Raw genomic sequence first — 22,840 nt, 5'->3', positions numbered from 1 at the left:
CTCTCCCAGCGTCAGGGGCGCTGAAATGTCCCAGAGCACGACTAGCACTGGATGCCAAGACAGCCATCCCTCCTCACACTCTCTTCTCCCTCCACTCCCAGGAGTGGTTTGAGCCGAAATTCCCTGGCGCCCTCGCGGCACAACGCTATCCTGAGACGGATGCGGAGGGCGGGTGAAAGCCTGGGGGTTTGGGCTCTCTCTTTGCACGGACGGAGCGCAGCGGTGAGCTAGGGGTTCCTTCCCAATCCCCACCTGCTCCCCAGCACAGTGCCTGTCGGTGAAAGGGCTTTAATGAGTGCTCTCTCAAGGAGGCCGGGTAGGAGGGGGACTGAAGCAGCAATAGAGGCCCCTCTAACTTGTCCCTGAGCCGCAGGAGGGGGACCTTTCCTCGAGAGGGACGGGAGGGGGCGCAAATCCCAGTACTAATATCCTATGGCCCTCCTCCCTCGCGGTTCCTAGCGATTCGGACAGGTCTTGGCAGCCCCTGGGGCCTTCCCCTTGCGGCCGCTCTTTTCACACTCGCGCGTCGCCCTCTCGCCTTTGCGTGAAAAGTTGGGTCCTTCCCCCAACTTTCTCAGGACTGCAGCCTTTGCCCCAAGAGCTGCTTCTCCAAGGTGTTCTCTAAGGCTACCTAGCACTCCAACCCCAACAGCTGTGACCCTCCCACTTAGTGCAGCCCCCACCCTTAGCCGGACCCACCGGGACTAGTTGAAAGAGGCCAGGCAGCGTGTTTGTGGACGAGGCGCCTACGCTGTAGGGGGTGGGGTGGGGTGGGGTGGGGTGGGGGGGGGCCAGGCGTCGCGGGAACCCTGGAAGCTCAGTGAGCTCAGTGGAGGTGGTAGGAAGGCTCTGACGTTTCAAGAGGTTCGGATACATCTGAAATAATTTCTCTAGCAGCAGGACCAAAGAGGGCTTCCGCACCCAACGCTAAAACCCACTGAGGATCCTAGTCAGGCTCCAGGAAGAGTCACTGTGGGCTGTGGCCAGTCTAATGGCTTGGCCTTTTGCAGCACTCTGAAGGGACCCTTGTCTGAGGATCCGCTACTCCGGGAGGGAGTGGGATCCAGCTAGGAAGACTCCTGCGGGCAACTGTGCCCGAGGTACCCATCAGGACTTAAGCAGGGCTTGACGCCAGCTCACCCTTTTTTCTTTGCCTGTGTTTATTCCCGACAACTACTAGGCTTTTGTCTGGGAGAAGTCAAAGGTGGTTTGTGAGAGGGTGCGCCCTGTCCGAGCAGTGGGAAGACTACCTTTCCAGGAAGACATTGAGACACGGGTTAATTTTCCCCCTTCTGTAATGTAAATTGGTTCATGAATGTCAGTGTTACTGAGGTGAATGAAACTGGGGACGAGGGAGGCCTCCTTCACAATGGTCTCCTTAGTGGGTCCCTCGGTTTTGCTGCCCGGAACAACCAGGCTTCAGAGGTGTTTCTGTAAACCCTGAGGGAAGGCAGGGGACTGGAGGCTTCAGGAGGGTCCCAAATCGTTCCCTAGATGATGAAGCAATAACAGGACACTCGAATTCAAAAGAGAAAGGGAAACATCACAACATTTATTACCAAAGAAAACAGCAAAATGGAGCTCCTTGTACACACGCTCTTTGGAGGGAAAAAGAAACACAGATTTTAATTCATTTTTACATATTTACAGCAAGATTAAAGCCACAGCTTTCAACTATGTTTTTCACTGAACAATCACTTTCAATCAAATACAAAACAACTTTTTTTTTTTCCTTTCAGGTTAGTTCATAATTTAAGGATCTAAGGGGAGAGCTGATAAATCACAAACAGTGTGGGTGGAGATGTACCAAATAGTCTAAGGTTTCAGTCAAGCTTTGTGTGTGTGTGTGTGTGTGTGTGTGTGTGTGTGTGAATTTATGATTACAAAACATTTGCCTGTCTGTATAATTCACATTCATTGCAATCATTACATTTTCCCATAAATTAGCAATATAAACAAACATATGGGGACCTCCAGTAAACAAATAAAAATCAATATAAGAGACAACATTTTGCAGCAACTATAATAACAGCATGGGTTACAGCTTGAGGAAACTTCTTTACAAATCATTTATTCAGCACACACAGAGTGGGGAGGCCGGTACACCCTTGTTTATTTAAACCACCTTTAAAACCACATCGGGAGGTTTGGGGAAAGCCGGACAGGGTGAAATTTTCTTTCCAGGGCACAATATTAAATGAAGAACTGCATATGTGGATGGGAGGGGTGGGTATTTGCATGCACTTTGGGGACACTATCTTGTAAACTGAACTTTCCTAACTCCAATTGCCAAGATTCTGGGAAATTATAAAAATGTCTCTCCCTCAAGCCCCTCTACTTTGTGCTAATGGCAGAAAGGGCTTGCTGATTGCTTGCTGCTAGTGGGAAGAAACACACAATGGGTCTATTTTTAAGAGGATTGTCTTTGAAGGGTCAGGAAATATTAACAATTGCTTGGCTGCAGCCTTAGGTTCCAAGGATCCTTGGCAAGAATATTGGGAGTTTAAGGAGTCCCCAAAGGAGGCTCATTCAAGTTCCCCGATTGGGACTGACGAGTGCAGGCCAGGGCAGTGAGAAGCAGGAACACAGTTGTGCGCTTGGGGTATGTACCCTCTGCCTACACCTTCTCTGCATTCTTTCCCCCATGTCCCAGAGCCAGTGTAAAGGGCCCCTCAACATCTGTGCACCTTCACAGACCTTGGACCTGATGTGCCTGTGTCGCTTTTGTTTTTTCCTTAGTAGGACTTAGTCCTAAAGTTATCAGTTGGTGTAGTGTGCATGTATTTTTTTTTAAAAAGAAGTTTGATTTTATCTCTTTAGAAACGGTTTGAAACTAACCGGGCAGAGGGAGTTTGACAGAGAGGAGAACAAATCGCTGACAAAGAACCTTTTACGTTTCATCAGCGTTGTTAGGACGACAAGCAGGAATGTCTCAGATAATAACTCCCACTTCAAAGATTTCTCAGCTCAATAGAAAGCGGACCATCCTTTTTATTCAACCACAAGGACTGGCACTAAAGAAGACTCTACTGTTTGATTTTTTTTTCACCGTGTTTATTTTTCCCCTATTCACTGGGGTACTTGGATAAAATAAACAACAAGACAATTAAGGGAACATGGACTTCTAACTTTCCTGCCATCTTCCCTATCCCCTTGGCCTTGGGCTCTTGAGTTCATGCCCAGGGCCAGAGTAGGCCTGAAGGGTATCCTATACCCCATGCTAGGGAGAAACAAGTGTGTGTTCGGGAGGGGGGGCTGCAAGAGACTTCTGGGATAGAGGGGCAGAATGGGCTGTTCTGGGGGCTGGAGTGGAAATGTCCTAAAGGCACAGTCTGAACTCTGCAAATTCATCCAGGGTGCCCCCTCCACAAGTCCCTTTCAAATTCAGGCCTCCACCCTGCTCAAGTTGCAGAGAGGCGCTTTGCACAAAATTGAGCTGGGGATGCTCATTTGTTAAGCTTCTGAGATTGCCCTAAAGTTATTTACTCTTGACCCTGGAGCTTCTTTGGGGCGCAGGCAAGATGTACGGAGTCCGGCTCCTCCCTTTCCTGAATGCGACCCAGGCACCAAAGCAACCCCTCCCCACAGGAGTGTGAGGTGAACCCCTAAACGGGGGCGAGGCTGGTCCCAAAGAGGAAGTATATACTGGAGAACGCAGTGACAGTATTAAATGGCGTGAAAGCAAAGGTCAGCGCAAATGTATCTTAATAGAGTGTCTGCAGTGAAGTGTGCCGCCTTTGAAGCGGCCGCTCCCCGCGCGCATTTCCATGGCGAGCCTAACGCGGCATGCTGATGCACCGTCAAACTCACACTTTCAACCCCAAAACCCGACTCTTTGAACAACCCGAGCTTGATTAGACCTTTCTCCTTTTCTTTCCCCTCTTACAAACCATTTCCTCGCCTTTAGAAACTCGCCATCAAACCCAAATGCGCCCTCTGATCACCGCAGAAAGCAGAAACAAAGGGGGCTGAGCGGCGATTCAAGCGGCCCTTTTCTTCCCTCACATTATTATCCATTTTTATTATGATCGGGAACAAGTGCCCATTCGCGTGGGTTTTGTTTACCGGAAATTAAATGAAAATGATTTAGTCCGCGTCAAACAAAAATATATACTTGTATACACAAGAAAAAAGGCCTGTTAGACGTAAATATTATGTCCTTAATGAAAAGCCTGGACGGGCTCCAGGCTCGGCCTTTCAGGATTTCAGTGCAACTTGCCCATTGCCATAGAAATCCTAACTTACCATGAAGATGCACCGTGGCGAAGAAACATTGCTTTGTGCGCGGACCCTTTGATGTCGCAGGCGCTAGATGCGGGCGCTCAGCTGCGTTGGGCGAGATTACCTTGCGAGCAACGCGGTGGACATCTGTAACAAGCAAATGAAAAATTAAAGGCTATTAGTGGCCGACCAAGCATTTTTATTTTATTTCACTATTTTGGATAGGAGTGGAAGGCAAACCGGGGCCTAGAAATAGAAGAGAAAGAAATGAGTCCTATTTGGAGAGGGGAGAATTTTTTAAACGTCAGAAGAAGCAAGTTCTTCAAATGCCCTCTGCACCTTGGTGGTGGGGCGGGTGTTTCCCGATGGGAACGAGTTGTTTGCTGCAGATTGCCGGCCCTTGGCCTGGCGGCCTCTGGACTCTATTGTATGGGGGGGGGGGATTGCAGTACCACTTTCTCAAGAATGGATTCGCTAAGGATATATTTTGGAAGATTCTGGTTTTTATTAGGGGTAATGGAAACAATACCACTACAGTTAGGACGTCATTTATCTGATGAAAGTGGAGCTGCAGGGCAGGAGTGAGAATTGTCTAATAGTGTCTGAAGAGAAGAGTGTAGAAGAATACCCAGCAGAGTGGCAGGACCAGGGCTTGTTTGTTGGACAGTCTAGGGCGCTCCCCCTAGGTGGGACTTCCACAGCCCTACCTATGTCTAAATTCTTAAGGGATTGGAATAGGGCTACCAAAGCTTTTTCACCCTTCTTTTTCTTTCTACCCTCCTCCCTCATGTTAGCAAGGATTTGGGGGCAGCCCCATCCTCCCTGCAAAGGGTGGTAGATTGGAAAACAGGCCCTGATTTCTCCCCTGCTTGACAACAATTGCAAAGACTTTGCTCTCCTCTGCCACCAACATCTGGTTCTTTATCTGGGGACTTGGTACCTAGCATATAGAATACAATTTCAATCTAGATCCATTGGGTGTTTGCCTTTAAAACATTTATTATTGTAGTTCCTCTCTCTTGTCTACTCCCCACCACATACACACAGCTTTTTAAAAATAAGACCAACATTTGTGAGATTTTTTACAAAGATCATCACAGAATTGATGTGATTTATCCAGACACTGTTGCCTAGGCCAAATCCCTTCACTGTGGAGGACTTGGCTCAGTGACACCATTGGCCCACTCTGCACCCCCAGCGCCAAGCACCCACAATATTCCACAGGCAGCACCTCTACGGGGGGGTGGTGGTGGGGAGAGGGTGATTGGTCCCGGGAATCTTCAGGTTAGTGAATCCAAAAGCCCTTCTAGCAGTCTTTTGTCTACATTTTCTGTTGTTAGGACTCATACCCTACCCCAAGTATAAAATGTGTACGGGGCAGACAGACAGGCAGACAGATATATTTGTGTGGTTGGGCCAGTCCTTGTGAGAGTGGCATGTGATGCCCAGGGTTAGGTGCTTAAACCCCTCTCCCTTTTATCTCCTTTGTAAAAAGTAGTTGGAAAATTTGGAATCTGACTTGTGCATTTTTGTTTCAGAGGATAGCTGAAGGAGGGGGTAATGTAGGGAGGCAAAAGTAGAAGGAAATAGGCAAGATAATGGCTCAGGAATTCCCTCTGCCACCTTCGGTGATTGGAACTTTGGAGGAGGCTCCCAATGGGGGTTGGGAAGGGAGTATGCGTGGCAATCTGAGCTGCCCAGGCCTTGAAAACATTTCTCATTCTGTGAACCAGGAGAGGACTTTGTGATCTTAATTTCACCGCCTGCAGCTGCCAAGTTTGCACACAAACTCTTCTAATGTATCCTTTTTTTCATTCTCCCTGTCTCTTTCTGTACTTTTTCTACGGGAACACTGGGGTCACGCTACCCAGTCTTGAGGGCGTCTGTGTCAGGGTAGGTGGAGGGTGCTGGGTGTGATTGTAGAATAAATATGGAAACCATATTTATATTTTAAAATAATGGACATTATATCACCACCTTAAATGAGCTCTAACAACCTTTAGTGGTTACCTTCTCCTTCTCTCTCCCTTCCTTTCTTCCTTCCTCACCCTCTCTCTTCAAGCCTCAGTAACCCCGCCTAGACTAGCAGTCTGTGTACCGGAAGCGGCAACCCCAGCAGCAGCCCTAATACCGGAGGCGGCGGCGGCGGCGGCGGCGGTGGCGGCGGCGGCGGCGGCGGCAGCAGCAGCGGCTGGGCCAGGTGGTGTCTGGGGGTTTGGGGGCGCGGCGGGGGCAGCTGCGGCGGGGCCCGCGCCTTGACACACGTACCATTCGCTCAGGTCCGCGCCACGCGCCACCACCGCCGCCGAGGAGGCCACCGGGGGCTCGCGGCCGAAGTCCGACGAGGGCGACACGAGGGCAGACGGCGTGGCCGAGTCGTAGCCAGAGCTAGGCGGCGGCGGTGAGCGCCCGTGCACCTTCATGTGCTTACGCAGCGAGCTGGGGTGCGTGTAGCACTTGTCACAGCCGCGCACTTTGCACGTGTATGGCTTGTCGCTCGTGTGCACGTGCGAGTGCTTCTTGCGGTCGCTGCTGTTGGCGAAGCGCCTCTCGCAGCCCTCGAACTCGCACCTGAAAGGCTTCTCCCCTGGTGGAGGCAACGCAAAGACATTAGTGTGCGTGGGTCGTGGCCCCCGCTGGGCCTCACCACCCGTCTCAATTTCTTTCATTTTTTGGAAAAGACCCACAGAAGATTTTCAGAAACCTCTTTCCTTTTGGCATCTCAGGACCAGTACCCCCTTCTCCCACTCAGAACGCTCCCCGAGCTTCCTCCAGCACGCTGCCACCCCTCCCCCTCTCCCGCCTGGGCCAGGGGGTGGTGGGGGAGGGTAAGAAGGAGGAGCGACAAAGACTCCATGTTAGTCGAGTTTCCACCCTGATCCACTCCGGTTGTTTTCCTCCCAATTTCCTCCCCTCGGAGCCAAGAAGTACCTTTGCCCGAGAATAGAGTTGAGTGAGGAGCTAGCATCGGCTCAATTTAAAAGTTGCTGGTTCTAGTCGAATGTCTCTCTCCCCCCACCACACACACACACACACACACACACACACACACACACACACACACCATGGCCCACCCAGCGGTCCACCTCGCACACACCCCAACATGGCGCAAATTGTTTCCTAAAGTAGGTTTCGTGCAAACGTCAAGGCGATGGAATAATTTAAAGTTGCGCAGCCGATGCACACGGTATATGCATAATGTGGATTCGTGCTGCAGGGAAAGGTATTCTGAGCAATGATTCACTTCAGACGCGATTTTTACGGGAAATGGAGCCCCCTCCCCCTTCCCTTTTACCCCCTGAGGGCAAACATTTAGCAGCATTCTTCAAATCTTGCCTAAACAGTCCGGGATCCCTCCAGTTCCGCGCGCCGGCAATAATATTTTATTACGCTGCTCCAGCGGCCTCCCGGAGACACTGCCGCGGGCAGCCGGCTCTCCCAGTCCGAAACGACTTGAGAGGTCGAATAGCCTCCCCAGACCACCCACGCCCGGCGGTCGGGCCTCGCAGGTCTGAGCTGAGAGGCGGGCACTGCAAGGTTTGCCGGGGCAAAGCGGGATCCGAGGCCTCTCATGTAATCGCACCCTTGAGCTCGGCGGCTTCCGGATGAACGCAGCGGCTTAGATAAGACCAGGCCAGGAAGACAAGCGGGCAGCCGGGGTAGACCCGCGTGGGGCTCAGATCCGCGGTGCGATGCCCTGTAGAGCCGCGGGAAGGCGCGAGCGCGCGTTAGGGTGGAAATATTCGCCGAGGACCGAGCCCCCATCCCGGGGCTCACCGGCGGCTGGATTCGCTGAAATGTAGGGGTAGAAAGGACCCCAAGAACCTGGAAGCCCAGGTTCCTGCTGGAACTGCAGATGCTGTGGAAAGGTGGGGAGGAAGTGTCTAGGCGTCTTAAACAAATGGATGCCACTGGGCGCCCTAGGTTGAGAGAAAGGCTACCAAGCGTCTGGCTAAGAAAGAGATGCATGGCTGGAGGACTGTTGCCTTTGTGGTCGCTTCTCCCGCCGCTTCCAGGAAAGACGTGTGCTTTGGGGCAGGTTTGAACAAACAAAGCCTCTAGTCCTGAGCCGGGCTGAAGCTCAGGCGGAGTCAAAGGTTTGCGCACAACCCTCGCCTCCGTGCAGCTGCGGATTGGGAGCCCAGGGTTCTGGCACCGACCGGTCGCTGCGTCCTGCGACCCTGCAGGACTACTGCTAGTACAGTGGAACACTGGGCGGTGCTGGCATCTGCCATTTCTCGGCACACCGATACCATTTTATTAAAAACAAAAACAATAAACGAGAAAGATGCAGAAACATTAGTGTCCCTATTTGCCCCTTGTTTTCTCCCCTCTGATCCCTTTTGGCATCTGCAAAACTAAAACTTTTCTTTCTCCCTTCCTTCTTTTCTTTCTAAAATCACTTACAAGAACCATGCACTTCAGGGCCTGCAAAAGAAAACAAGATTTGCTGAGAACACAGAAGAGGAATAGAATTTGAGGTTGATTGCCCACCCCCCAAAATATTCCCCCACACACTTATCCCATTTGCGCGCACCTCGTTGGACATTCACGTAAAACAGAAACAGTGATTTCATCCCAGACGAGGAGCAGAGGGAAAAAGCAGAGCACTGAAGGCGATTCGGGCAGCTTGGAAGTTCGGAGGCCCCAGGGATGCCAGGTGAGGCCGCGCCCCCCCAATCCCGCGCCCTCCCGGCCTCTCCCTAGCTGCAGGAGGTTCCTTGGACTCCTTGACTAACATCGCGCCCCCACTCCCACCCCCAATACACTGCCTCCCGCCCCCTCCCTTCCCACCAGGTCCGGGCGTTGCGCCCTGGGTGGGTGGATGGATGTGGAGAGGCAGGGTTGGGCCAGGGCCCTGCAGCCGGTCCGGAGCCGCCTGAGCCTGGGGCTAAGTCTTGGAAAAGCCCGGAGTCTCCTCCCAGAGGCTCAGCAGCCGGGAGAGGCCTCCTCCCCGGCCCTGCGCCAAGCCCGCCTGACAAAGTTCGGAAGCTGCGGTGCAGTTCCGCTAGCGCCATTTTCTCGCACTTGTGGCTGGGCCAGGTTACCTAGCATCTGTGTCCCGGCGCAGACTCTTCTCTACCTCGGATCCCAGCCCCTGCCTCTTTCTATAGACTGCCTGGGAAGATGGGGAGATCCCCCAGTTGAGAGTCCCGGGAAGGGGGGCAGGCGGCGGGGTCGGGCTGGAGCGCCGCGGCTGGCCCGCGTCTCCCTCGCGGCGGCACCATTGTTCCGGGATTGCTGTGACCGCCACAAAGTGAAACCCTTCGGCACGGGCTTGGGGCAGCTGCCTCCGAAGCCAGGCCCGGGATTCAGATCCGGGAGAATCTCAACTCTTGAGAAATCAGCTCCTGTTCACCGCTTCCGCAACTCGAGGAAATGAAACGCCATTAATATTTGAAAAGGCAATTATTTTCCTGTTGAATCGAGAACTGTCTTCATGAATAATTTGTAGTGAGGTCTATTGCCATTTGAGAAACATTTTGTTTTTTGTTTCTCTCTCTGTCTCTCTTTTCATTACTTAGGAGGGGGGTTTGAAGGAAACGCCGGAGCAGGCGAGGCTCAGATTTTTTTTTTTTTTTTTTAACTCCAGCGATAATGAATCAGGACCGCCAGTGGAAAGAACGCACTTAGAATTCTGTCCTGAATAGACGCAAACCTGAGCCAGCCTGGGCGCACTGAACTTGCTTCTCTGCTGTAGGTCGATTGCACTAAGAATTTAACCATTTTCTGCTTCATGGACTTCAAACAGTAGGCCGGCAAAGAGCAGTAAAAGTTTGTTTGTATAAAAAACCCCTGTCATTAAAAATGAGTTCCTTCTCTGGCTCAGGACTGCGCTTCTATCTTCGCAGTACCGGCGGTCAGCTCCTGGAGTAGCGACCCTGTGGGAGGTGAGCAGGGCCTCACTTCTCCCCTCCCCCGGGGATAAAACTCGGAGGGCGGGAAGGGGGAACGAATGCTTGCGCGGGGGAAGGGAGGGATGAGGGAAGGGTACTGGAAACAGTTCGGGAAAACTGTACGTTTCTAGATATGCTATGGAAATAAAGTAGGACCAAGAGCGAACTTTGGTCTGGACTCCGCCTGTGCCAGTGTCATGGCCAGGCACCTTCCCCGAGATTGCAGGGTTTGGGGGAGAAAGCGGGATTTGCAAATTTATTTCCCCAGCAGTGCCAGCCTGGGCGAGTCCTTTGACTCTAATGCTTGCTGATATTTCCACCAAGAATAGAGAGGTAAGGTAGAGCGCCAAGAGAGTAAGAGAAGTGGGGCACAAGCTGGAACTTATTTCACCCTCTTCTCTCCCCACTAGTCCCCTTCTTCAACCCCCAAAACAGAGTATGGGAGATGTTGACTTCTTAAACTTCCAGGGAGTTTGGGTGAGGAAACCCTAGCTAGGGAGAGTACAACCTCAGCTGCTAAACTAATTAATGTAACTTAACAGGCTGTTCTGGGAAGTGTGAAAACTTTCTCCTTGCAATTGCATTAATTAGAGATGCTTCTGGCCAGAGGAGTTCAACTTTGCATGCTCTTGAGCAGGCTCCTTCTCTTTCTGTTAACTAGAACTAACAGATGTGGTTGACACATGTCCCTATTTCACTTAACAGCTCGGTAAATGACATTTAAGGCAGATGAGTCTCCTTGGGTCTCTGCTAAAGCAAAAGGGTTTGTCAAATGTCCCAAGTGTCAGGTCACCAAGGCTCCAAAACGGGGGCAAAGTTAGCCCGTGAGATCCTAAATCCTAAAGGCAACAAGGGCCTCCTGACCCCTCAGTTCAGGTGGTGGTCAGGTTGTCAAGCGAAGAGTACTTTCCACAGGATTCCAAAAGGATCAGGAAAATCAAATTGGTTCTATGTCTTTACGACTTTGGGGAACAGTGACATTTTAAAAACCTGAAAATCAAACTCGATGATCAGGGAACAGACATTTGCACACACAGAGACCCAAGCACGTTCACACTCGCCCCCTCCCCAAGAGCAAAAATCCCGCACTATCCTCCCCACACACAGCCTCAGGAAACTTCTGTGATTCTAACATAGAAGGGCATAATTAGTATTTTATGGACTTGGCTCATGGAAACACCAAGATATCCCCCCTCCTCCCAGATGGAACTTGAGGAAATCCAGCCCGGAGGGCCCAGAAGAGGCCGCCTGCTTCCCCAGAGGGTCCGCACGAGTGCCGAATACTGACCTGTGTGAGTTCTTTTGTGTATTTTGAGATTTTCTGATCTAGCAAAGACCTTCCCACACCCCGGGAAAGGACAGGGGAAGGGCTTCTCGCCCGTGTGCACGCGGATGTGATTTACAAGTTTGTATTTGGCTTTAAAGGGCTTGCCCTGGCGCGGACACTCCTCCCAGAAGCAGATGTGGTTGGCCTGCTCCGGGCCGCCGACGTGTTCCACGGTGACGTGCGTGACCAGCTCGTGCATGGTGCTGAAAGTTTTGGAGCAGAGGCGCGGGGGCGCAGGGCTATCCGCTGCCAGCCACTTGCAGATGAGTTCCTGTTTGATCGGCTGGCGCATGTAGCGGAAGAAGGCGCCGGGACCGTGGGGCGCGGCGAGGTTCACGGTCAGGTTCATGCCCCCGTAGCCGTGCAGGGCCGCGGCAGCTGCCAGGGCGTCGCTGCGGGCCACGGGCCCCGGCGCAAAGGGTTCCGGTCGCGCATACATGTCTCCAGGGAACCCCAGACGCAGGAGTCCGTTCAAAGTGCCGCTGGGGGAGGCCTGGGGCGGCTGCTCTGGAAGGCCCGGGAACACCGAGGGGCTGGAGGCGGCAGCAAGCTGGGGGCCATGGTGTCCGGAGCTGCTACCTGTTGTCGAGACAAATAGCGCGCGTGAGAACGGGCAGCGTGGGCCGAGCATTCCATCAGGCCCCGGGGGGCAGGCCCAGCCCAGCCACACCACGGCCTCTGCCGTCAGCACCGGGACCGGGAGGCGGACAGAGGCGGCCGCGAACGGAATGGACAGCGAGAGGCCAAGCGCCTCCGCTGCGGACCGATTGGGCGACAGTTCGGTAGAGCCCCCTGCCGCTCCATGAGTGGGAGAAGGATGGAGGCTGCGGGACAGGTGGAAGGAGCTGTAGGGTGCGCAGTGCTGAGTCTGTGGGTTTCTGGGGGGCCCTGGGCTCTGCTCCAGGGGGGTCCGACCTGCTCCCCAAGCGTGCTTTGGCAGCCAACTCCCTGGGGCTATCAGGGTCGCGGAGCCCTGCGGGGGAATGGAGGTGAGGCAAATGGTGATGTTGGTGGTGGTGGTTGTGCGGAAGCGCCCCGGTCATATATACTAGTTTCAGTGCCCAACTCGGCTGGGAGAGCGCGGCCTGCTGCATCCCGTCCCGGGCTCCCCAGAGCTCCCTTAGGTCAGGCCGTTCACACCAGTCACCTGACAGCCGGGAGGGGAAAGAACAACCACAAAAAACTATGCAAAGTTTTTTTTTCTCCCCTCAAGTTTCGGGTCCTGGCCCCCCCCTCCCGGTCTTTAATGCCTACTTGAAATCCTGTACACTACAGAGGTAGCAGCAGGACGCGTGAGGAAGTGAATAGAGATTCGGGGCCGCGGCCCGGGCCCGCGGAGAGGAACAATCACCTAGGTCGCCTATTGGCCCGCAGCCCGGCCCGACGTCAGCAATGACAGGTCTCGCCGCACGCGGACACACACACACACACACACACACACTCTCTCTCTCTCTCTCTCTCTCTCTCTACCCCCCCTTGCTCTCGCGCCTCTCCACCTCACCCCACCCTACCCCCAGCATTTCTTGCTTCTACTGCTCATGCGCTCTGACCCGGGCATGGATTCTTTTCTCTTCTCTTGAGCCCCCTCCCCCTCCTTTCTCGAAAGCTGAGTAGATCTGCTCTGCCTCACTGCTCCTGGAAGTGAGCGGGGCTGGGTTATACCTTCTTTCACCACGACTTTAGGGAGGGGGTGTTGTGCTTTGGATTCTTAGACGGGCAGATCCAGCCCTGCCCGGGCTGAAGGGCAGCACAGAGCGCGCGGGGATGGAGGCCTGCTTCATCAGTCTGTCCCAGGAGCCAGAGGAGGCGGGGGCCTGTTTCCAGGGACTGCAGACTGCGACCAGGAGCAGAGAAACTCCTAGCCTAGGAGCCCTTGAGCTCTATTTTCTCGCTTTCGCCGAGATTTCTTCTGTCCTTCATTTCTCTCTCTCATTTCCTTGCATTCTTTATTCTTCCCTCCCCTTTTCCTCCTCCCCACTCTATTCCTTCCACTTGGCCTTGCCAGACCCTCCCAAGTGCCCCCCGCGCTCGGAGACGCGTGAACCTAAGAATCCCGCCCAGAACCCGAGAGTGGGCCTGAGGCAGTGATGGCCCGGGAGAGTCTGGCCTCGACCCCACGCTACCCTCCCAAGAGGGGCTAAGAATCCTCTCAGCCACAAATCCCTTTGCCTCGTGGGCCGGCTGTCCAAAGAAACAAAGGCGAGAGGCATGCCGCAAGGAGAAACAAGTCCTCCCTCACTCCACTCCCCGAGTCAATTTGTGGTCTTGAGCTCTGTACCCTGCCGCAAACCGAGTCTCTGGGAAAGAACCTTGGGATCCCTTCCACTTTCAGCTCCCACCACTTGTTGCCTGCGGTCGGAGTCTCTGCCTCTCTCCTTGCTAACCCTCGGGGCTCTGAGAAGAGTGGACGCCAAGTTTCCCCGCCCAGGCTGTGCATGGGACTGCGGGCCCACCTCCTGCTCTCACGCGACGCCCTCCCGAGCTGAGGATCCACCGTTTTGGGGTGGAGGTTGGCCGGCGGAAAAAAAAAAAACAAAAAACAAAAAACCTTTCCGTTTTGGCCTAAGTCTAGTAGGGCTTGAACAGGGGGGAGTGTCCTTTGTTTGCGCCGCGGACCGGCTAGGGCTGGCTGCACAGCTTGGCGATTTAAAGGGCCGCTCGCCCTTACGCCTGCCTTGCTCTCTGCAGCCAAAATGCCAACTTAAGTACTTGGGCCTCCCTAGCGGCCATAGAAAGCGACTCCAAAGCAAAGAAAGGCTTGGATTTTTAAGAGAAGTTTTAAAGGATTGAGTAAAAAACCCTGTATCCCTAGCAAAGGTGAGAAGTTGGGACAGATTTCAAGGAAGTCTGACTGGGAGTTGATTGAGCTGCCCCACCCATCCCCAGCACCAAGAACTATTATACATTTCCTAGTCAGTAAAAGGGGGTTTCTTTTTAATTTTTTAAAAATAATTAACTTATTTATAATGGTTGGCAGATTCTTTGAGACTTTCTTCATTTACTGCTTTGTTCCCGGCTGGGGCCGCATTTTATTGAGGGATTAACTTCCACAATTTCCCTGGGCTTTGACAAGTCCAGGTCTTTCTGCTCCTCTGGCCGGCCGGAAGAGCTTAAGCAATGCAGCCAATAGATGATACGTTAGCATTAAAAAGAAAAAAGAAAAGAGAAGGGAAGGGAAGGCAAGGGATGGAAGAGAAGAAAAGAAAAAGTTGAAGGAGAGCTTTTGACAGCCAAATCCCTTTGCTCTGGAAACCAAGGACTTCTACTTAGTGTTGAGACTAGACTTTGAGGATTTGTCTCCTTCCTGGCTTTTACCTTCTCCCATGCTCTCACTTTCTGGGATTTACCCTTCTGCTTACAGAAGCCTCCTCTCCTGTCCCCTGCCCTATTTTCCCTTCCTCAAAGTGATGGTCAGGCCCGGTCTCAGAGTAATTTCAAGGTTTCCCCCTCCCCCAACTCAGGTGTCTGTTGAATGTTGCAGTTGTCTAGGCAAGTCTGGGCTGAACCCATAAAGGCCTCCTAAAGACAAATGAACAAACACAAACAAACAAAAAAACCCAAAAACCAAAACCAGAAAAACAATAAACCCCCCAAACCCAAAAGGAGTGTGTCCCCCCCTGGGATCCCTTGCCCAGCTGTTTCTCCTAACCATCTCTCACCATAGAGCTTAGTCAACTCCTCCTGTAGCATTCAGGCCTAAGTGCAGGGATATTTCTGCAGTAGTCCAGCAATAAAATTTTTTTCCTTTCCACCTGAATCTCTGTGATCTACAACTTACTGTTTAGGATATTTGTCAAACTTATCATCCACTTTTGCTTTCATTAAATCTCTGATTTGCACAAAAATTGATCCCTTAATATATACACTGTGACCTCACCTGCATCAAAAGCTTTGAATAACAGCAGAGAACAGGGGTATTTAGGTTGTTTTAGTCTACGGACCCTTTTGGAAGACTTGTGATGCCAGTGAACTCTAATAGTCCTGTTTTTGTTAACAACACATGTATTAGAAAAAAACTGTAACTTTTCATTAGAAGGTGGTGAGAATAAAGATGCAATTTTCCCCTTCCAAGTTAGTGGACCCCTGAATTCTAAGCACTGATTCTATAGACTCTGGGGATAAGAAGCTGAGGTTTTATACTTGTAGAGTGTTAGTATGCTGCATACTCATACTAAATTTACCCTTGAAAAACTTTGAACATGTGTGTGGCTTTTTGTGCCAACAGTGAAAGGGCAGATATGTCTGATTCAGCCAAATTCACTGACAGTAACGTGGCCCCATGGAGCTCCTTCCCAGATGCAGCATTCTCTTGAAGTACTACAAACATATGGACCCATCCTGGGTAGATGCTTCTTGAGTAGCCATGGGTTACTTGACCTGCAGGTCACTAAGGCTGCCTGATCCTTACAAGTTCCTTGGAGCCACATGGTTCAAACGTTGGCTAAACACATAAATGGGGCCAGGAATTCTCCCAGAGGGACATTTTCCCAGGGACAGAGACAGGGAAGAAAAAAAAATCAATTTTACCCACTAACATTTATAGACAGGGAACTCTGGGTAATTACATAAGGATCTTCAAAGTATATCTCTGAAATAAGCCCCAAAGCAGTATCCAAGTAACCGTAGATGACAGGTGGGGCACTGATGGCAAGGAGACATATTTTAGTTTTCAGAGCTGTTTCTTTGAGTCTTCCAGTGCCAGGTAGCAGAGTCCAGATTTCATTGACTTGATAGGGCAGGCTGAGGAGTGATGTTCCTCTCTTTCAGAAAGTTATCTCACCACCCTGACTCCCAATACCAAATGCTTGGCTGGAGCATTCTATTTCTAACCATGCTGGGGTTAGAGCATTGTTCAGTTCACTTTCCTGCTTGATTTGCAGAAAAAAAAAGAGACATGTTCTGCAGCCCAGAGATCTTCAGTAGAAGTCAAAGAAGCACTGGAGGCTTTTGTAGGGGCCTGTTTGGAACAAGTTCCACTACCAGACACCAAACATCCATCCAGTGCCTAGAATCCTGCCCTAAGCATCTTTGTTCACCTCAACCTGGTCAAAGCAACAGCATACACTAAAGTGATCTTTCAGTCCTGTTATATAGAAATATGACATTTGGTGGCCCTACCATCTGCCACAGCTCCTCCCATTACTGGCTCCAATTGGGGAATGTCTGACCTCTCTCCTTCGAAAAGAAAGAAAGAAATAGGGGACGTTTCAGATCAATAGCTGGGCTATTTTTCCACTTTGATATTTTAAGCAATGCTAAATGATGATTATCTGTTGCAGGTTATGCTCAGGGCAGGATCCCAGGAACTGAGGGCCACTGCATAGAGCCTGGCCAAGAACAAGCCTTGTTGTCTGAATGCTCTGCATCTAGATCTGCTGTCACTTGTTCAGTCTTTTCTTCCCTGTTTCTAGCCAGGTTACCACCCAAAACAAGGGACAAGTCTCTTTATAGGCTATTCACAGATAGACTTTAGATTCCTGCGGTGAGAGGTTGTCTCTAGTCTTATGAAAAAATAAATAAATGAATAAATAACTTTAGCCCCAGGAGCCCACTATATGTCCTAGCCCAAACTGTACAAAGGAGATGAGATCTAGGATTTTGGAGATAAAGGAAGCTATTCCTCTCCTTTGCTATGGAAGTTTGGGCTTTAATCATCATTAATGGAACTGAGTAGGAAATAAAATATACTTGGATAAGATTTAATTTCCAAGCAATATTTCTGCTAAATATCTTTTGACAAAAGATTAAGAAACATGGTCAAAGGATCTTCCAGAACAGCACCGAGGAATTAACTGAATTTACATAATAAGCACATCTCTCTTGAGAATTCTGCCATCAGATTATCCCAAAATAATAGAAGAAAGCCATTTCCTGAGTTGTCCATTTAACTTTTGTTAAGAAGGTTGCTTTTCCTTCCAACAAGGGAATACCTTGGTGGCAACCATCAGCTGGTGGTGTAGTTGAAATGAGGGAAACTAGAAGCGCCTGGAAGGGAAAACACTCAACCCTAAATCATATGCTTATTCTAAATGGAATATTAAATTAAATTCTTCACAATGAAGGTATTCCTGACAGAGCGGCTGTCAGTCACTCCCTGTTCAGACACCACATTGTGGGAACGTAGTTGCCGCCACATTGCAGAAGGCTGGTGTCCCTGGTAAAGATGATGCATATCATGTAAACCCCATCACCAAGATCAAAGTCTGCTCCTTTCATGGAAGCCAATACATGTCAAACCTCATTCCAATCAAATCATCTGGAAATGAATTCAAGATGAATATGTCATAGAATAATGTGACAGTGGAACTACAGAAGGTCAGGGGTTGTTGTTTCAATGAGAGAGTCGTCAAATATTAATTCTAGAATGTCCAGATGAGTAGGCATTGAGGGGGATTAGCTGGCTGCTGGTGGGACGTTGTGTCGCTGATTTGTGTGCAAATGCATCAAATACCAAGGTGTTGTTCTAAGTTTCACTGGAACTCAAGAAACACCTACAAGCTCACAACCCAACACAACCAAAAGACAAAACAAAACTTCCCACTTAAAAAAATAACTTCAGCAAACCAATATTCAAAAGAGGATTTTAACTTACTAGACTCTTTCAGGGAGTTTCGATAAAGCCGTAATCTTTTCCTCATCACCAAGGAAGTCTTGTATCTCATTTTCTGACTTTAAGCCTGTTTGGGAAGAAAAGAGGGATAGTCACTAGTTAAACAATTTTATACATGTCTGTATGGCAAGATTGTGTGGCCTGAATGTTATCAGTGTTGGTTTGAAGAGTCTTTCAGTCTTTCTTAGACCATTTTCAAATTTAAAAGTGAAAGAAAAGGCTTCTGCTGGGAACTACCCATATTTATTGCAAAATGATATATCCTTTGTGGTAAAAAATATTAAAAATCATTTCCCTACTAGATTTTTTTTTGGCGTAACTCATTTGTTGATTTCCCTTATAGAAAGAACTTAAGCACCAGTCAGCATTCAAATACCTCTAACTTCTAGAATTTGAATTTATTGTATGAGAAATTCCCATTATTTTCTTTAAGTTTTCTGAGTTTAGTGAAATGTAATGGGGAGGGTTGGGTGTCCTCTGGGACATTGGCAGGTTAAAAATTGAGGTACAAGTATTGGAACTGAGAAGAGAGAAATTTCTTTGTAAATTTGTAGATCTTGCCCATAGTGGTATGGGACCCTTACCGTCATATGGCTTCTACCCCCAAACCCATTTGGAAATCATCATTGGTTGATTTTTTAAAGTTAATATAAAATTGACCAAAATAGTGGGGTGCCTGTGTGGCTCAGATGGTTAAGCGTCTGCCTTCGGCTCAGGTCATGATCCCAGGGTCCTGGGATCGAGTCCCGCATCGGGCTCCCTGCTACGTGGGGAGCCTGCTTCTCCCTCTGCCTCTGCCTCTCTGTCTCTCTGTCTCTCTCTCTCTGACTCTCATGAATAAATAAATAAAACATTTTAAAAAATTGACAGAATAGAAAAAAAAGTATCATTTCTGTCATATGGTTCTGGTTGTCTCAATTTCTTGGTTAAGAATGTCAGAAATACCTCCCAAGCCCCTGTTATATTTGCATTCCTTATCAAATTCACTTTGTGGATAATGCTACCAAGCCTTTAGCCATCTTAAAGCCTAAAACCCATCCTGGGGACCTTTGCATCTGTCAGGCAACGCTAAAGACAGTGGAACAGCCAGAGGCGATCCACCCAGCCCCAGTCCTTGATTTGGCCCAGAAAGACAAACAGTCATTGAAAAGGTCTCAGGCTGGACAAACACAGCACGCCCTCTGTCAATGAGGACGTCTGCCTGTCTTGACACTCCAGCCCACAGAACAAGCGATTGTTTAACTTGTTGAACTACAGGCCAAATCCAAATGGGGCTCTGCTATCTCAAAGGCTTTCCAATTCTCTATGCTCAAAGATCTCTTTCTCTCTCCCTCAACCCCCAATCTGGGCTTGAACTAGCTTGTGTGTTTTCACCCTTCCCTCTCTCTTCTTTTCTAGGTCCAAGCTTGAGGGGTGGGGGTGGGGGAATAGACTCACCTTTTCCCAGAGGGTTTTATTTATTTTCAATTCTTTCTAACCAAAGGCTTCTGTCCTCAAAAGTAGTAAGCTCCTTCCTGCACAAATCAGGAAAGAAAGGAGGCCCAACTTTACATTCCTACAGAAAGGTGGCATGCTGGGCATCCTCGCTCTAAAATTTCCTCATGGCAGGATGTCTGGCACGGGAAAAGTCCTGGTTCGTTGGAACTAATAGAATTTACTTTTTTTTGCCTCAGAGGGAAATGGGTGTGAGTTTCTCTAGAGAGGCCCGTCCACCCACAATGCTGCCAAAGTGCCCCCCCACCCCAGCCTAAGAGGCCTGGGTCACTTCTACCCCCAGATCCTGGCAGTCTTTTGTGCATTACAAACCCACAGGCATGCCAACAAATGCAGAGGCTGGACTCTGGGCCGGCGGCTGGCACCGTAATCTCCCCTGTAGTAGCTCCTACACCGGACTGGTGTAGGTAAACAGGGTAAAAATCTTCTCCTTTGGTTCAAACTCTGAATCCACTTAGCAAGCCAGATATCTCACTGAAGGAGGGATGAAAGAATTTGGGGGCAATCTCTGGGCCCCTGGACCTGAGATCCCCACCAACCCAGAGATATAAAAGCTCTGAAAATGCTTGGCAAGGTTTTCCTCAAATGACTGCTGCTGATTTGTCTCCTCACACTCCCGGGGCCATTTAATCAAGAGTCAGGAGCACAACCTGGAGACTTATTGGAATCTACCTTCCTCCTCACACCTTGAAAAGAGGAAAGGGTGCCAGCCAAGGGGGGTAATTGATCTTTCTGGGGGAGAGCCAAGCAGGTGGGCCCGTGGGTACATGCAAAACGCACCATTTTTCTTTGGAGGAACACCAAGCCTGTACATTGTGGAGTTGCCTAAACAATGCAGGCCTGCCCAAGGTCAGAGGTCACCTACAGCCTGCCTCCCAAACCAGAGATTTCAGTCCGGAGCCATCAACACTGCTCCACACTGATTAACCCTCGGGCGCTCAGGCAAAGGCCCGCCGGCCTCTCAGCCACAGCTCAGATGGAACGGATGCAGAGTAGGGGCCCTTCAGCCTGCCTGGGAGCTCTCAAGCAAAAACCAAGAAGGTGCCCCGCTTCTGCCCTCGGCCTGTTGTTGCCAGCTGCCCTAGCATCTCCCTGACCCCCCTCCATTGGGCCCTCCAGCCCCAGGAAGTCCGGCAGCAAGGCTGGGGTGTGTGACGGCCTTTCCTCATTCTTCTGTTCCCTAGAGAGATTAGCTCAGGTTTCCCGGCTCAGGGCTGAAGGCTGGGTGACCTTCGTGTACCCAGAGTAGAGTCTGCATTAGTGGGTCGCCTGAAGGATCAGCCCCGGACACTTAACCTTCCCTTTGAACACTCCCCACCCCCACCTGCCGGCAGCTAGATAGAGGAAAGGAAGTTGGTGCCTCGCTTTGCGTCTTTCTGAGGACGATGTTGTCCGTAAGAGGGTAGAAATATGACCTTGGAATCCAAAGGGAGTCTCCTGCAGACAGTGGCCACCAAGGTGAAGCCCTTCAACGCCCCTTCTCCATTCCTAAGACCTCACTGGCTCCCAGCTGTCCCTACGGACAACCAACCTCATTCATCAGCCCCAAACTTTCCGGTCAAGGCTTTGAGGTAGTCCTAGCTTTCTTTCGCAGCCCAACTCTGTTCCCGCCTCACTTGTCCCTAATTTCCTGTGTCCCTAGATGTCTAAGGTAGTGGCCAGAATTCTAGGCTGCTGGGGCCTGCTCCTCAGAGAGCTAGTCGTAGCCCTCATTCGCATTTGGAAGAAAGAAAGCCGAGTCCCGAACCCATGGCCGGCCGCGCGCAGAGAGCGAATCCAGGCGGTCAACTTCCTGAGGCAGGACCAGGACCCGCGAGGGCGAGGATCCTGGCCCCGCGGCCAACCCAGCCGGCATCTGCCGTCAGGTTGGGGCGGAGAAGTCTCATCATCTTGCTGCCAGCCAGGCTAACTTAGCTCCACTGATCCTGGAAAGGGGAAGCCGAGTCTTTCCCAGTCATCCTCGCAGGGGCAGGGCAGAGAAGCTGCCTGCAGGGCCCCTCTCCTGGCGAGAGTCCCTCTCACTTGGAGCAAAGGAAGCTCTCCGCCACGACTCCCCTTCTTTTGCCCACGGTGGGGCACCCAAGCAGTTTACAAGGAGGGGAGGAAAGGCAGGTGGGTAACAAGCTGCTCTTGGTCCGGGTGCCAGTGGGAGCCCCATTTGTCCTCCTTGCCCCCCCCTCCCTGGGAAGAAAAGATGGCCTCATCCCCAGCGCTGCCCTTCCGCGGAAGGGCCCCCTCCTCCCCTCAGTGTCAATGGGGTGGGGCCTATACTCACGGTTGGGGGGCTAATGAGGGAGGGGATGGGGAGAAAGTCTAGTTGGGGCCTCTTTCCCCAGTGGGGTTTGGGTGCCAATGGCCCCGCTAAGGGCGCTTGCTACCCAGCAGCTGGCGGTACAGGTCCCGTCTATCTGCCCCCTGGACTCAGGCACTTACCCTGCTCCACCTGTTGCCAGGATCGCCTCATTTCTGCACATCACTTTGGGGTGGCCGAGGGGGAACCACAAACCCCTCCAAGCCTCTCTTTTGTGGTTCCAGCGAGGCGGTCATCCTTCATTTCTCCTTTTCCAGCTTTCGGGAAGCAGTTAGGGAATGTATGATGAAGCAGAAATGAGCCGTCAGGATGATATTTTAATGGCTTATATGTCACGTTGGTGCATGTGGCTTTGAACTGGAGCCGCTTGCGTTTCCTGCAGAGAGCGCCGCAAATCCCACTTGATAACTTCTACAACCCACAACTTTTTTTTTTTCCTCACATTCACTCTTACCCTGTATATTTGGAAGCGTTTCCTAAAAATACCCTCTTGTCAACGTCCCCCTTGGATTTTCCACAGACTGGAGAGAGAAGACTGACTTTTCTTTTTTGAAGAATTACTTTCCCGCTCCCCCTCCCAACAGCTACCGTTCCCCCTCAGGTCCCCTCCCTTGTTTTTTTTTTTTTTTTTTTTTTTTTCCTGAACGGCAGGCGAGGTGGGTTCAATATTTGTTCTCCCTAGTGAGAGCACTACAGCCTCTAGAGAAAACTTCTCCTTGCAAATAAGGTTTTTACAATTGCAGTGGAGGCAAGATTCAATTTCCCTTTGTAGGCAGCAGAAAAGATTGAGTGGTTTTGATATATCTTTTTGAACAAACTGTATAATAGTTTGTTTTTTGTTTTTTGGGTTTTTTTGTTTGTTTTTTTGTTTTCTTTTGTTTTGAAAAACCACCCCTCAAGCCTTAGCCCTTTCCTTCCATTCGCCATACCGGTTCCACTCAAAGTTGGCGGGGAATGCCGGGCTGCTATACTCAGACTTG

General features: G+C 50.6%; 1 protein-coding gene and 1 long non-coding RNA gene across 5 annotated transcripts; one reads left to right on the top strand and one right to left on the bottom strand.

Moving 5' to 3' along the window:
- Window positions 1–1,541: 1,541 nt before the first annotated feature.
- ZIC4 (Zic family member 4) lies at window positions 1,542–22,394 on the bottom strand. 4 transcript variants are annotated; one of them, XM_073898788.1, is made up of 6 exons: window positions 21,983–22,394; window positions 19,493–19,569; window positions 18,038–18,122; window positions 11,407–12,024; window positions 6,490–6,808; window positions 1,542–4,368 (listed from the first exon to the last, which is right to left on the bottom strand). In XM_073898788.1, coding segments are annotated over exons 3-6 (1,008 nt in total). In that variant the 5' UTR covers window positions 18,108–18,122; window positions 19,493–19,569; window positions 21,983–22,394; the 3' UTR covers window positions 1,542–4,367. The 4 variants fall into 4 exon arrangements, with proteins under 4 accessions (XP_073754889.1, XP_073754886.1, XP_073754901.1 ...); XM_073898785.1 differs by lacking the exon at window positions 19,493–19,569; XM_073898800.1 differs by lacking the exons at window positions 19,493–19,569; window positions 21,983–22,394 and adding an exon at window positions 21,297–21,680.
- On the top strand, window positions 8,893–11,663 carry LOC141373856 (uncharacterized). The gene is made up of 3 exons (XR_012380211.1): window positions 8,893–10,112; window positions 11,322–11,410; window positions 11,544–11,663. It is a non-coding gene; the product is annotated as an uncharacterized lncRNA (long non-coding RNA).
- Window positions 22,395–22,840: the final 446 nt, after the last annotated feature.

Source organism: Callorhinus ursinus, unplaced genomic scaffold (assembly GCF_003265705.2).
Source record: "Callorhinus ursinus isolate GAN/ISIS: 27379988/994484 unplaced genomic scaffold, GSC_fseal_2.0 scaffold1, whole genome shotgun sequence".
In the NCBI taxonomy this organism is placed as follows: domain Eukaryota; kingdom Metazoa; phylum Chordata; class Mammalia; order Carnivora; family Otariidae; genus Callorhinus; species Callorhinus ursinus.
The sequence above is the reverse complement of the archived record's forward strand: the minus strand, read 5'-3'. Positions and strand labels throughout refer to the sequence as shown.